Source organism: Gallus gallus, chromosome 1 (assembly GCF_016699485.2).
Source record: "Gallus gallus isolate bGalGal1 chromosome 1, bGalGal1.mat.broiler.GRCg7b, whole genome shotgun sequence".
Lineage (NCBI taxonomy): Eukaryota > Metazoa > Chordata > Aves > Galliformes > Phasianidae > Gallus > Gallus gallus.
In genome coordinates, this window is record NC_052532.1 from 108,405,497 (window position 1) to 108,421,994 (window position 16,498).

At 38.4% G+C, this 16,498-nt stretch overlaps 1 protein-coding gene across 2 annotated transcripts in view; it reads right to left on the bottom strand.

The window, feature by feature from the left end:
* Window positions 1-16,498, bottom strand: part of DSCAM (DS cell adhesion molecule) — a 463,922-nt gene that overhangs the window by 88,061 nt on the left and 359,363 nt on the right. For both annotated transcript variants that reach the window (XM_046940373.1, NM_001396519.1), the window contains 4 exons: window positions 14,123-14,219; window positions 12,497-12,625; window positions 6,243-6,410; window positions 2,319-2,389 (listed from right to left, as the gene is read on the bottom strand). In XM_046940373.1, coding sequence (XP_046796329.1) covers window positions 2,319-2,389; window positions 6,243-6,410; window positions 12,497-12,625; window positions 14,123-14,219 — 465 coding nt within the window. The remainder of the gene's footprint in view (window positions 1-2,318; window positions 2,390-6,242; window positions 6,411-12,496; window positions 12,626-14,122; window positions 14,220-16,498) is intronic.

The window sequence follows — 16,498 nt, forward strand, 5'->3', positions numbered from 1 at the left end:
TGTCAGAGTAAATAATTTTTTTCTAATGTCCACTCTGAACTTCCCCTGGCGTGGCTTTGTGCCATTTTCTTGTGTTCTATCATTGGTTACCAGGGAGAAGGGATTAAATAGATGGGATTAAACAGAACTATGAAAGCTTGCTTAACTGGAATTTTCTAAAAAGTGGGCTAAAAGAAACTTTAGCAGAAGATTAATGATGGAAGTAAACTGCAGAAGTAGGACTTAGTACAGGATAAAATGTCATTGATCTGTTATTCTCTGCTTCTTTTGCTGTTACTAACACCAGCTACATTTAAATAATGTTTGTCAACTTTAAGCATAAGTCTGGTTCTGAACACAAGCCCTTTTGTACATGATCACATATTTCCATGGCAAAAGCCTCACAAACCTCCAAATAAAAATGACCAGGCTATTAATTACTGTGTCATGAGGACCTACTAAAAAAGCTAGGATTCAGCAGAACTACAGGACTTCTTTGGGACTGTGTTGAGTCGTAGATCAAAAGTGAGGACAGAACAGCAAAAAAATTGAGGAAAGTGAATGGCCTATTCCTGGCTTGTCATTTCTTAATTAAGGGACAGGTGTTACAAACTGTCATTCAGAAAATAATTCTTCCAATAAAAGTGGGACTATGTGAGCACTAACCCTTCGGGAAGGTAGCTCGGTGACTTCACTTTTATCCTATAAAGAGCTTCCAGGTCAAGGAAAAGAATTAGACTTTGACTACCTCCTGCACCACAGAGAAACATAGCACCCATCTGATGAGCAGTCCCATTGCCAGATAAAGTAATGATTGTGAATCAAGACAAATAGCTTTCAAGCTGAGCAAGCATAGGCTTGAGTGTACAAAGAATACAATGGACAGAATTTCAGTGCAGAGGCAATGTTGCCTTTTTCTTCTATTCATCCTTTCACGATCAGACCTCCAGAGTTTCTGCTGCTTGGAAAACAGCACCTAATGGGGTTCCGTGGCATGATGAGACCATAGGATTCCCTTGGCTAGAGGACTTATACCAAGAGCAGCTCACTGCAAAAGCACCTCTTGCACTACTTGACCACACACCATTCAATGATAGTCAGTAAATTAAAGATCTGCCATCTTGTTCATTTGGCACAAGTACAAACATTGTGGTGCTGTCAGTGCACAGCCCTGTCTGTAGCAGAACAAGAGGCAGACAGCAGAATTTTGCAAAGTCAGATTTAACACAGACTGGATTTATGGGAATAAGACCTTGGAGGTTCACAGGAGACTATATGCTCTTTGCAGACTGTATGTGCAGTCTGACAGCACTGCCTGTAGCAAACACCAAATGTCTAGCCAGCACCTGAACAGTGCATGGCAACACATTCACATGGGATCAAAGTTCTGGGAGCATGGACTCCCCTTTCCTGATGTGGATATATGTTGCAGGGGTACCAGCCAGCAACAAGCAGCTCACACCTTAGGCTCACTCCAGTTACGTAAATCCCTCTCTACAGTCAGCTCATGAGACTTGCTGGGGCAATGGAATATATATTCAATAGAGAGCTCATTTCTGTGGTTATTTTGTTATATGAGACACCTGACATTTACAAATCCATCTAGTTCCAAACACGATTCTGAGAACTGTTTACATATAAATCCAACTATAGCTTCTCTTTTCATGTGCTTCTGCTTTCCAGAAAACACCAAGACATCAGGGCATTAGATTGTAGCTGAAGTGGTGTGGAAGTAAGAAATTGAACCATATTTTAAGCACTGTTGTTGAAATATAGATGTGAAAACGTTGCTTGTCCTGTGGCTGTCTGCACATATCTACATCTATAAAGGGTAACAGTAAATCTTCAGAAACATAAAGGACATCTATAAATTGCAGTAGTAAACCAACGTTGCCTATCTTCTGTCACTGCTTTTGAAAATCTCTTCCAAATTGAACATTAAAAAAGCAAGCAAAGCCTTTCAATCTGTCTACCCACACAACAATAAAAGAAGGGGAAAACAATAAAACAAGTTCATACATAGAAACTTGGATGTTATAGTTGGCTAGATCCGATGACACTCACGTTTCCTAAATGCTTTAAAAAGGCAAGAACCCATTAAGGATTTATTTTGGTTGTTGAGAATCACTGTACATTCTGCATTACTTCAATATCTACTCCTTTTGCTCTGCTGAAAGCACTGAACTTAAATTGTTGTTTTATTTATACCTTTTTAAAGTAAATTATTATGTATCCCTTCACCCATCAAGTAGCCCTGTGCCTAGTGATCAGAAGCCTTTGTTTTGCTGGAAAACACAAAAGTACTGACAGAGACTACATTCTTGCTTGTTTGTATTTACCTTCCAGGTGACCCTAATGCTTTGTGAAGATATAGGCTCAAGCTGAACATCCTGGGGTGGACCATCAGGAGCTGGAAGGAAAGAAGAGAGATACATCAAGGTTGCCTTCATAGCACACAGAATTCCGCACTTCATGTGCTATGTTACCACATTAACACAGCAATCTCACAAAGATTTGGACTGTGACAGTGTCATATGAAAAACTGAAGCTGCTGCTTTGATCAAAGAAAACTAGACCTTAGCATCTTACTTATTTGGGTGTCATCTCCAAACAACAGTAAAATACAACACATACTAAAATATAGCAACCTGGAAAAGAATTAAGAGTGAAATACAATGACTTTTCTTGTCTAGTGACATGCTCATGATTCTGCTTCCATTTTGTAGGTAAGCAAGACACATTCGCATGAGTCAGAACACTGTAGGTGATAGCAAGGCAGCAGAACCTGTTTGAAAGCAGGTGCAATAGGAACTCCTCAGTCAGCCTTCATTATTTCACAATTTTCAGAAGAACCCCTATCCCCCCCTTTTGTTCACTATAGATTGAGCACATACAGTCAAATACTACACATTTTATACATGAAAACCTCACAATTTACTCTCTTCCCCCCACCCCCTGACTAATGTAGATATTCCCGTCTGGAAAACAGACAAAACATAACTATTGGATGGAAAAAGCTCCTGCTAAATAAAGAGAAGCTTCATCTACTATTGATAAGCTGCCAAGAGTATGCGTGATGCTTTAAAGAAAACCCTGAGACCTGCTTGTCAGCTGGACAGCTACAAAGCAGATCAAGAGTTGGTTAGGTTTGAATGGAGAGGTGTGAAATAAATTATTTGCTCAGCAAGATAAATCATTGCAAAAGAAAGGACTGAATAAAGAAATGAAGTAATCTCAAGCTGTTCCTCAACAGTTCCTGAGATGCAGTGTGGCCTCAATAAGAGATATTAAATTAAGTTTAATATCATGACAAGGGAAGTAAAGCAATAAAAAGGGTGAGAAGGGGCTGTTAGAGGTGGAGCAGCAGTAAATGACAGTTACAGTGATAGTAACCAGAACATTTTGCTTTAACTGATGAGAGTAGAGAGACTCAGAAGGCAGCTTATAATATATTTAAGTTATTAAATATGCCTTATTCCGTACCTTTTTTGACTGTCCTTCACAGAAGTAATATTCACAGATTGGAAGAATTTTATTTCTATTCCCCTTACAATCATGAACAGGAACTAGAGGAGAAAAAATTCACTGACAAAAAACAAGGCCTCAATGAATTTTTTGAATGTTGTCCTTGATTCTGTCCCTGCTGCTCACAAACACAAATACCATTTCTCTGGGTATGTTACGATACAGTAAAATCAGAGCAAAGTATTCAATTCAGAACACAGGTTTTAAAACGTACTCCTAAAAACTTTCCTTGAAAGACCCCAGAAGTTCATACAGACCTGAGTAGTTAACAGTTCCCAGCACACGTGGTGAAACGTTAATGTTAAATAAGAAGTCATTTATTTTACATACTTAATGCTATACAGAGCTTGTGACAAAGACATAAGCCAGATACCTCAGCTTCCTCTACTGACTTTAGTATTAAACAACAGTTTAAAAGGTTTTGTTTTCTGACAAGCATGTATATACTTGCAGTGTATTTTCCAACACAGGAACTAATTGTGGTTGTATAGAAGAAAAGGTGTGGTCTATAAGCTTTGGAATCATGAGTAGCTGTGGAAAAGTACAAAACCATGTGCTCAACTATCATTTCACTGCAGAGACCTCAGGTTACAATAATATGTGATAATCTGCACCCTTGCCAATGGCATGGTTTGAGTTTTTCAGTTTCTGTTGCCTTTCCTCTCCCTTTATTTTGCTCTCTTCTCATTTCTTTATCTCCCTTACTCCCTGTGCTCATACTATTTTCCATTTGCTATTGTAAAATCAGAGAAGAGAGGTAAACAGTGATCAAAAAATGATAATCCTGTACACTGCTCACACCTGCACACATACGTTGCCTAGGCCTGACCCTCCCTCACCCAATTGTTCCCTAAGTAGATCAGTAACTTTTGAATACAGTTCCACACTGCTGCTCTTTCTCTCCATACAGACAGCTCCTTTAAAGATAGTGACAAAAGGATCAATTACTCTGAAGCTTTGTTACAAAGAACTGAATAAAATGTGATGCTAAGGTTCCACCCTGCTCAAGAGGAAGCTCTTTTTTCATTTCAAGGTCAGCTGCTGATCCTCACAGTTTAATTGTCAATTGGGAAAAACTCAGCAAGTAAAAAATATTTTGAGAATGGGTGAACAACAGAGAATGAGAGAGTAGACCCAACATCCAACACTCTGATGTTTACAAAGAAAGATAGGCATTTTGTGGATTCAGATCATACAGGATGGAAGAAAAGAATCTGTTTTCTACAGTGATTTCATATTTTCATTGAACAAAGGAAAAGAAAAAACACAATGAAACAAGAATTATGTTGCAAACTGTTCACCTTTAATAAAGCTGCTTAATGAAAGCTCGTAAACATGGGAAGACTCTTCATTCTTTTTCTTCTATTAGGATAAAAAATGACACGATGAAAGAACAGATGCAGCTTGTGTTGCCTCCTGTTTACTGGGCTTTGCACTGAAAGTCCAGGTGTCCTATTCTTATTCAAAAAGTCCCTTGGAACCAAGACCGTGTTCTCCTCACATAGAGTATATTTTGGGTAGTTTCACCCACAGTAAAAATTGGGGGAAATTACTGAGCTGTATTCATATGAACTGGACTGAAAATCTATCACCAAGTGTTTAAAGTCTGGGTCAACAGGAATTTTAAAAAATAAATAGGGTTCTTCACTACCAGGGCACTGACACCCACATATTTGCGTTATGTTTTTCCTCTCAAAATCCCCAATGAACAAAGCATTTTAGACTTTAGATTAAATAGAAGAAAAGTTAGCACGATAAAAATGTTTTCAAATGCAAATGATTAAGTTCTTATCTGGTCAAGGATTTTCAGACTAACTTTACCCAGTTTCAATGGGTTGTGTTGAACCTGCCTGGCCGCTTTCACAGGCACACTTTGTACATCTCATACAAAAGCATATATCTGGCAGAAGTATTTACATCCATACAGTATTTTAATTTCTGATTATTACAATAGAGAGCTGTAGCCCTCTTCTTCTCATCCATAAGTCTTACCCACTGTTACCTGTAACATGCAGGACTTGTGACATGTGAGCCTGCACAAGGCTCCACTGCCCTTACCATGCTGCTACTTCTAGCCGTGAGAAACTGTTATACAAGATGGCAGTTGTAGAGTACAGAAATGAGAGGTGCCAGATACTCAAGTAAAAATGCAGGCACGGTCCTCCTGCTACAGAAACTTGTAATGATGTAGAAGAATACATGGAAACAAAGAACAAGGGGAATGGTGCTAACTGATGAAAGATGACTGACTTGTGCAGTAATCAGAAAGCCTCTTGATGGGGGGTTTGAGGGATTTAATAGACAAAGGAAATTTTTTTTCATGGGGAATAATGTTTTCAAAAGGAGGTAGCTTAAATTAGTTATCTATACTAAACGTATACTAAATTAGTTACCTATCTGTACTATCTGGTCATCTAAGGAAAGCCACAAGGATCCATAGGGGCTGGGCCACCACTAGAAGTACAATGTTGACTGAGATGCCTAACTGTAGATACGTGTGCCTTTCCCAGAAGTTGAAAATTTGGAGCATAATGTCTTCTGGCCACTAGATGCCACTAAATAGCTTTAATTATAAACCTTTACAATGAAGTTAGAGAAGTCACAGTGTTTTATAGGAAAAATTCAGTATTTCTTCTGATGCAGCTACAGCAACATAAGCAGCATTTCAAGTAAAGACTCCTCTCATCAAAGAACAATAATTCCCAGCACGATTCAGATGCTACAAAGCCGGGGAGTACCTGCTTCATCCGTCGTGATGGTGAGCTCGTTGCTGGCCTCACTCTTGCCAATGCGATTCTTGGCATACATGCGGATGTTGTAAGTTGAGGAAGGATGGAGATCAATGATAGTAGCTTGGTTTAGCTGAGGAGAAACATCTTTGGTTCTCTGAACAGAATCCCAAGAGTCTATTCAATAAGAGAATAAAACAAAACAGACAAATAAAACATGACATTAATGTTATCAACACAATTCTGCAGTTAAGCTATCTCATAGAGCAGGATATTTCCCCTGATGAATTAACCCAGAAAATTCCCAGTGCTACAAACAAAAACCAAGCGATCACATTTCTTCGCAGCTCTTCCAAGTCCTACCAGTGAGACGCTGTGAAGAATGGGATTTCAGCCCAGGGAGCACCAGCAAAGAATGAGAGAATAGCTGCTCTGCTTCCTTTTCATTTGTTTGTTTGTTCATTTATTTTGAGAGATGGTGAGAGCAGCACTAGACATGGAGCTCAGCACCCTCCAGAACTGATGCTATTTCCCTGACTTGTTAGAACACAGGAACACTTTAACACAAGGGGGATTAAAAACCTTCTTCTTTGTTTGTATGTATCTGTAAAAGAAGGAGCATATTGTTAATATTTATTGCTACTACTCATCTGCTTGGTACACTTTTTGATAAGTTCTCCAGACATAACAGGAAAAAGGATGGAAATTGGCTAAACACAGTTACCCCTCCATTTCATATGTTCATGTTGTTTCTGTAAACAGAATAACAGAATCTTTTTAAAACATCTTAATATCTCTTATGAGTAGCCATCCATCTCTTTTTTTTTTTTTTTTTTTCTTACTGCAGCCAATGTTTTTCCTTTAACCTCTGCCACATCCTAGGGGGGGGATGTTGCTGGGGGCTCTGCAGCAGTGTTTTACAGTATGGGTCACTGTAGGCAAGATCATGGGAAGCTCAGCAGATAAGACCAGTTTAAAAATAGAAAGCTCACTCAGATACAGAATACTTGTACACGCTGCGTAAATTCTTTAGCTGTAGCTTGCTCATAGAAATTGTCACAATGACATCTGCAGCTTCACTGGTTACAGGGTTATTGGTTTTTTGCTTGTTTGTTTTTTGCTTGTATGTGGTTTAATTTACCCAGAAAACATTTAGGAATCAGACATTTAAATGTTAATCAAATACACTTGAATTTACTTTTACATGGTAACTGAGGTTTCCAAAACTTCCTCTGTAGGATACCTTCTGAAGCTGTAAAGGAATTACTTTCAGGGAACACTGCTAAAACTTTGTTTAAGATAACAATCTGAAAGTTCACAGAATTTCCTGAATACGCTAATAATCAAGTGTTGTCAATGTCTTGCACTATAATTCATAATGCCTGATACTCTCACCTAAAATATGTGGCTTACCAAGCGCCACAGTGACCAGCTGCTCACACCTGAAGCTCCTCAAACCAAATACTTCACAGGAGAATGCAAGATCCACATAATGAGAAGATTTCAGACACTATTTGGTTAAGTATTAGCTAGAAATGAGAGGCTTTCTACAGATATGGCTAATGAACACTTTATCTTTGTAGATCCTAGAAAACAGGAGAGGTGATGAGGTTGATCTAGAGTGTGGTATGGTGACACCCAGGCGCTGTCCTCAGCTACCAGGAGAATCCTAGGCCTGGCTAGCATGGCAACCAGGGGTCTGCAACAGCTCATGACAAAAATCTAGGCAGCTTTGAAGCTGTCTTGAAGGGGAAATCTGTGCTGAACTACACAGTGGTAGCGACATTGGTTATTTCAGTATCCCTTGGAAATCTTGACCAACAGTTATGTCTGAAGTTCCACGAACGCAGATGAAGACTATCTGTTTCAGAGTACCATGTCAACAGGAAAGGAATTGAGAAGAAAAAGAAGAAATAACAAATTCTCCAAAACAAAAGTGCTTAAGTTTCCCTTCACTTGCATGATACTTTCTTTTAACATTGTCCATATATTAATAAATTGCTCATGTTTTCTGCTGGTTATTTGAAATACTGATGCCTGAGTGGTAAACTTCTGTAGTACATGTAAGCTCTTGAAATCAGAGACACAGATATGAAAATTCTTGTGATTTTTTGCAGATTAAGTAATGGCACAGCATGGAAAAAAGGGACTAAAACTCAGTCTTCTTCTGTACTGCTAAATGTAGGCTCCCAGTGTTTATTTATGACTAAGACATGGATTTCAAGACTACATTTTGATGCATGCATCCTCTTTTTGAAAGGGAAAAACAAATCAAGAAAAGCAATCACTCCCAACTGAGTCAGTCTGTGGAAAAATTAATCAATTTCTCTCCAACGCTGTTTTCAGTTCTGGGGAGGGGGGGGGAGTTTAGAAGAAAAATTGTTAGCTTATTTTTTCTTTGGCAAAGCCTAAAAATACTTTCTTGCTTTCAGGTGTTCCACGAGGTATTAGAATTGACTACTAGTTGTCTGTTGTAGTGTTTTTTTTTTTTTTTCTTTCTTTCAATTGCTTTAAAATCTACTTAATTAAAAGATTGAAAATGCATAGAAAGCAAATTGCAACAGGCTAACAAAAACAAGCAAACCAACAGAAGTTAAAAGTAAGTCTGGAATTCTTTATGCGATTTTTATCCATCTCTAAAAGTCACTTGCAGGCACCTCTCAGTGTTACATAAAATGCACACTGACACAATGATTAATGAAAAATTTATGATTTTATGAAAGTCAGCAGCTCCTCACCCGTTCCTAAAATAAAGGCTGGAGCTTTGGGATCACTCTTCAGAAGACTATTAGGTCTATTTGCTCTTCAATTCTAATTTCAGGAAAATGAGTTCCTCTTCCCACGCTGGGTGAGGAGGTGTCTTTGCCTTCGCTGCCATCTAGTGACACAGCATTGCACTGCACATGGCTGCAAAACCATCCTGAGGGAGCAGGGAGCACAGGGAAGCACAAACGGCTGCCCTCTGCCTCCAAACTGGGTCCTAAACTGAACTGATGTTCAGTCTGCACATCAATTTTCCATGATGGTGTCAAAAATAAAAAGAGTGAGGAGACAGGCATAAAGAAACACCCACATACCAGTTCTCATCTTCAAAATATTTGTACACTTCAGATGGAAAGATCAGGTAGCTACACATCAGTGGTATCAATGAAGGGCCAGATCTAAGTGCCACAGGCAAATTTCTGTGCAGACAGGTACTGCGTCTAAGTACTGAAATGGCCTGAAATATTACATTTCCACTATTCATATGGCACCTGCACTGCAACTAGACCACAAAAACACATCTATGTATACAAAGGGCAATTCCACATTCCTTCCAGAGGGTATTTAATTGGTCTTCATAGCCAGTATGTCAGGGGTAGACAGGATATGTGAGTTTAGTACAATGTAGCAAAGTCCATGCATGATATGTGGTCACCCAAACATTCTCTGAAACAGAAAAGTTTCGCAATTTTCCTTCTTTAAAAGTCTAGAGATGCATCCTGTTGTACACCCATTTCTGAGTCCTCAGAGTGAACAACACACATTGAAAATTTAGCATTAGGCTCAGCATAGATACCTACTTTTAGTTGCAGTACATCACCCTGAGCAGCCTTGTTTAGTACTTGATCTAGCACTTGGCAACCCTGCCCATGTCAGAAGGGTTGGAACTTGATTACCATTGAAGTCCCTTCCAAACCAAGCCATTCTATGATTCTGTGGCCTTATGTCTGGAAACCTCTTTTTGGAGTCAAGCAGTTATACCAGAGTTACACCATATGATGAAGGGAGAAGCAGTGAAAAGAAAAATACCTAACCTCGTTTGTGAAGAAAGTCTGGAAAAATGAAACACCATGTAACTGAGAAATGTTCTCCAGCAACAATAGAGAACTTAAGATACATCCCTTGTCACAGCTAAGCAGAAATAACCTCTAAGAACACTGTTCTGGAGTGCTTTCTGGGCTGCGTGACCAAGGAACACCAAAGGTTCCAGAATAAAGTTCTCACCATCCTAATACTGACTTGGTACCTGTTGAGTTATATCTGTAAGACTTTGTGGCAGAATCTTTTCGCTTCTTTTTTTTTTTTTTCCTCCTCAAAGAGAGAAAAGCGGTCTTCCTAGCTGTTTAGCACAGAAAAGGACTATGTTGCATCATCCAGTCACCCCTATGCCCCATGTGGTCTCCATGTCATACTGTGACTTAGACTACACATTGACTCCTGATGCAAGTGCTTCCTGGTTTTGCACATCGAGTTTCAGTTTATCATGCATGCATTTGAGCTGGCCAAGAATGGATAACAGTTAAACAATTGCAATGCAGGTGAAAAAGGTGAAAAAAAAAAATACCACACAAAGTCAACAACCTAGGGTGAGCTATGATTGGGTAGATCTCCTTCAAATGTAATTGCTAAATACCGCTTGTCATGTTAATTTTCAAAATACTGATTATTTTGGCCACTCCTCTCTTCATGTTCTCCCCTGGTTTTGGTACAATCCAATTAGTCAGTTAGTCAGATTGATGTACAAAGGCCTCTCATCAGATCATGGGACTGAAAAGTATCATCTAGCAAAAGACATTTTGGCAGAGAAACCACAAAGATTGAACATCTCATACTTCGTTTGATATCACACATTACAAATTGTTTAAACCAGGAGAAGATTCAAGTAACTATCTTCAGTGTTTTATCTTCTTAATAATTATGAAAATTCCAAAAGTTGATCCTAGTTTCTCCAAATATTCAGCCCCAGACTTTGTAAAAAATTGTTTCTGTTGTTTGTAGTGAGATAATCTGCTCTTTTCAGGATATGTCCTCAAGTATTTACCTTCATACACATGGAAAAAAGTATGACTTTCAAAAATTGCTCTGGGAAAAGGGCTTGGGTGGAAAGAAAGGAAAAGAAACTGAGAGAAAACAAAGCCTGGGAACATTCATGCATGTTCCTTGAAGGCATCCTTGCCTAGATATCTCCAAAGCTGCAACTTCTATCCACAGACTCAGAGGGGAGTTTCTGCATGTAACCTCTCAGTTACCATGTTCACCTGTACATTATCAGTTTCATTTAGAAAACCATGCTAAAATGGCAATTGATGATTTAAGACCTCAACTTAACAAAGTAAGGCAGAAAGGAAATACACAGTGGAGACAAATGAAGGATAGTAAAGATGCTTAGTAGAATACATTTTTAGTTTTTAAATTTCAGAATTTTATGAACAAGAACACTTTTACATCTCAGAAATAAAAATAGAAGACTATAAAAATACTACAGCTGTTTACATAAACCGAGTGTTTCACTTACAATCTCACATACAGCATTCCTATGTCCCTTTAAAAATAGTGCCAAAAACTCCAACAAAAGGCAGTATAATATAATTATTTAGAGTCTTTTTAATCATACTTCGAACATGAACATGTTTTTCCATTGCAATCTCCCTTCTCAAAACATGACTCCAGGACAGTGCTTATCATTGTGCTTAACTTTAAATATGATCCCACATCACAAACGTGTTTCCAACATAGCTTGAATATTTTTTAGATTTCAACAGACAAGGAACATCTTTGGGCTGAAGAAAAAGCTGATTTTAAAATATCTACCCAAACAGGAATATTTTCCTGATTGAGTAGTTGTATTTTTTTCCATGGTATTCTCACTCATCTTCTCAGATGTTCACTGATATGAACATTGGGTGACCTAGCAGAAAGGTCTATGCTTGCACTGCTCTTATCCTTCAGAGTATTTCTTACATATTACTGAAAACCCAGCATGGTGCTTTAGCAAACAACCATGCTATTTTTTTCAACTAGAAGTTATCATAAGTACCCATGTTCACTGCTAACCTTCCAGGTAAGATGCCACGTATTCACATATTGATAGAAAATAACAGTCAGCACTATAGGAGAAGATGATTTATAAAGGCAGGTGTTTTTCTATACAGTGAAACAGAAAATAATAACTAAAGAATCCAAATGGAGAAAAGATAGGGAACAAGAATCAGCTAGTAAAATCATCATTACCAACTATCACTTAGTATGTCTTTTTTTAGTAACAAAATTTGCCCCTCTTGTCTCTTCCTCAAGTAAATGGAAAAAGCAGCAGTTGTAACACATAATGTTGTTACTTCAAAAAAAGACAACAAATGATGATAAATTTGACTGAGAAAGACTAAACAAACCACTGTAAAATTTCCCATCGGGCATTTTCAATTTATGGATTATCTTTTACAACACAAACGCAATGATGAAGAAAGTGACAGGGATTACTTCAGAGGAAGATTATTTCTTACCTGACTTGTTCTTGCATTCAATATCATAGCCGGTGATAGGGCTGTTTCCATCAAATCCCATGGTCCATCTGAGGGCAATGCTGCGTGCTCTCACCTCTCGGATTTCTATCTCAGGAGGGTCAGGGGGTTCTGAGTAAATACACATACACAGTTTTAGTCAGAGGAAAGCTCATGTCCGTAACAAGATAACACTAATGAGCGTGGCACTGACATGGCTTACTGGAGGTAAGCTTTCATGCTGAATTCTCTAGTCACTCATTAGTACCCCAAGCCAGTTAATCACTCACTGAAGAATACCCAAGAGAGGAATGAAAAGGCTCTTTTGAACTAAGACTCACTGATGTAATATTGAATACTAACTTCTGTTTAACCTTCTAATACGCAACATGTAGCTGCATTTCCTTAAAAGTGCTCCAGATTGGACTATTCATGCTGTATCTTACAGATACTTCCACGGTTTCTACATAAAAGCTGGTGATAGAAATATTAATACCAAGCTACTAAATTTGGTAGGGGAAGGGAGGAAGAATTCTGTCTCTTTGAGTATGTTTAAAGTCTTAATTTATTAACAATCAATTTAATAAGCATTTAAAAGTCTTAACTAAACTATAGCCTCTTCCTAGCTCTATAGAATTAAGGATGTAAATAACCAGCATTTGTACTGAATCTAGTGTCTTTTTAAATTGTCAAGGCAGTGTAAAGGAGCTCAGGTGTAATTGAGAGCCTGACCCAAACTCCACCTGAATTTACTGATGAGGGCTGCTTCAGGAGTTTGACTGGATGACCTTTGTGGGTCCTTTCCAACTTAGGATATTCTATGATCCTGTGATTAAATATTCAGTGAGATCTGCAGATACATGAACTCTAGAGTGAGGGAAAAGAAATTTGCAAGTTCTAGAGACTGGCTGCATTAATGCTCAAAGCCATATAAGCACAGGAATAAGCATCACAGAAGTAAGCAGTAGCCAGTGGCCAAGTCCTGCCTCTGCTCTGCATCTCAAATACTGTCACCTTAGCTGCTCCAGAATTTGCTGCTGTCTGCCTGAGTGAAACCCTGCAGGAGGGGAAACCCAGCCCCAGGCAACATAGGTTCCTAGAGCTTCTGATGTACAAACTGATTAAAATTTATTTTTACTGATTAAACTTGAAATATTTTGTTTGTCGATACACAGTAGGTTTAACACTTCTTCAGAAATAAAATCAGATTGTTTTTGCTTTAGTGGGGTTTTAAGAACATTTGTTCTTCTGAAAACAATGCAACCCTCGATCCCTTCCCCCAGAAGTAACCCTCATGTATCTGCTCTTCCTTCTGAAGATGTTAGTTTTAAATATCTTTAGTAGATCATCAGCTAGTGTATTTAAGAAAAAAAAAAAACAAAAAAACCTCTGCTTATTAATTTGTACAGATCTAGAAAGACTCTGGAGCTTATCCTTCGTTTTGATTTAATTTGTAATGCTGGAAAATGAGAGACTGAGAATCTTAATGCAGCTCCTCATTTCTTTGACAATGAGGACTACACTTAATTAGGAACCAGGGCCTCCCTCCCCCAACAGATTTCTGAGCATGGCATACACTTACTGTACTACAATAGCTGTGTATTTTTCCTTATGTTGTCCTCTTCCTACCTTGCACAGTGAGCTGAATTATTCCACGATCCTCCCCATAAGAATTGATGGCATGGCAGGAAAAGAAGCCAGAATCTTCACGCACAGTTGGCAAAATCTATAGGTGGTTTGAAAAGAAGTGATTGATTGAACAACATGCAGAGAAAATAAACCAACAGCTTTTCTGTGTGGTGCAAGAAAAATTGTACAAACTGCTTTACTTGACAGTAGTAAATAGATATTGTATGTTATACACTTACATACATATGCACAGAAAGCATCCAAAATAGTAAGGCTTATCAAAACAAGCAACACTTGGGTTGAGGAAGCAGGCTATCAGCTCTGCATGTGTAGAGAGGAGTTGGAGCATCACCTATTCCTGTTGCTTCTCATTAGGAGCCTTGTTTCCAGTCACTGATAAGTTTGCCAAGCATTTAGCAGTTGGCTGAAATTTTCCATACAAAATGGTGCCTCCTGCTGCCTCCAAAATTTTCCAGTTACTTCTGAAAATAATTCAAGTGGCTGAAGTCTGTGTGGAGGAAATAAAGGTTCAAACACTGCTGGTTAACCCTGCAGTATTCAGCATGATGCCTCCTAATACAATTTGGGTGGTCTTTCTTTTCAATTTGTTATTTAACAACGTAGAAAATTGTATTTTCTTTACATACATGATCATAATGATATTTTTCTAAAGGACCACTGCATCATTCAAAGTACAGGAGAGAGAAGATTCTATAAATGAGCAGATATTCTGAATGCCATTTTCTTATCATTCAGTGTGCTCTCCACACATTATTTACTGCACACAGTTCAAACTGTGCCCTGAAGATAGACTTATTCATTCTCTCTAAGCATATTCTGTGCAATACTCCTTTCAGAAACATGAGGGAATGTATTTTCATAAACCCTGACATCATGAAGAGTATTACCACCATTTTGTATGGGGAATTAAGGAACCAGACATATGATAATGTTTGTGGCTGCTTGACAAGTTGCCTCTTATTAGCTCAGCCATGGTAACTCCTTGTGCTCTTTAATCCTCAGCAAAGCCAAGGTAATATCAGTGCAACCCTTATTTACCACTGGCTAAAACAAAGGGATTTATTTCACTCTTGCTATAAGGATATTGGAGAGTTACCATCTGAGATGTGGTGACTGCTCAGATAAGTTGCATATGTGGCTGAGTTTTAAGCTATAAAAACAAAAAATTTCAGAGCCCAATTTGATACATCTAGGGCCTTCTCTTCCCTCTCAGAGTCCTTAGCAAAAAATAGCATTTCATGTGTTCATAACAGCTTCCTTTCAGTTAAGCTGCAGCTATGAGGGCTTAGTACTTCTGCAAATCAGACCCCAAGGGCTCAAGCCAAGTACCTAGAAAACAAAGAACACACAATTATTGGCCACCTGTGAAAAGTTTGGTTTCAATGATCAGCCTTGCATCACACAGTGTCTTTCATTACTCAACCCTAATTCAACTCCAGAGAAAATCCAAGTCATGCCTGACTGAGGCAGGGGTCCTGCAGAAAAAATAAAAGCTGAGTACACAACTAAAGATCACATCATGCACGCACAAAAAAGCACTGAATTAAAGGTTTCAGAGACAATCTTAATCCCAGCATTTTCTTATTCGAGAGCATTTTCTCTCTCAGAATTCAAAGTTTTTTGTATGTAACAAAGATAAGGATGTAGGATGCCACAACTACATACAACTGCTTCAGAAGAAAATTCACCAAGCAGGTCTCCAGCCTTCCCAGAATAAATGATGTTTTGCAACCAGGCACTATCCTATTACAATCAATATGGAATGAGGGCAGGGATGTCTATAGGTCTATTCTGTAATTAAATAGTATACACAATGCAAATATACTAGTATATACAAGTTTGCACTTGTCCTCCCTCATAAAAAATCCATCACAGAGCTCCCTCACAGAGAGCAAAACCAAAATTTTACTGGATATCATCCAACACAATTTTTGACAAGCAAAGAAAGAGATACATCTTAAGAGTTAAAACTGAATACAGATAGAACCATCAGAAAGCAAGAATTTCTGTGAGCCTGTGAAAATGCTTTTAGGAATATGGCTGAAAAATGGAAATCAAGATATTCGACCAAGAATATATATATATTAGCAATTTATTTTTCATTTTCTAAATCACATGTCAAAATACAAAGGAATGGACTGGAAACTTGCTTGTGCTGGCAAAGTTCAACTTTGAGTGGAAAAAGTTGTATCCTGGAAAAGTGAGGGCAACATCATAACCCCACCCATTGTAAGCAACAACAGAACAGCAAGAGTTTCCTTTGCATCCACAACATCTGGGGGGGGTGGTGAAAGTCCACAGATTAGCAGTGCTACTCATATAGTTCCCCAAAGTAACCTACACTGACCACTTAGG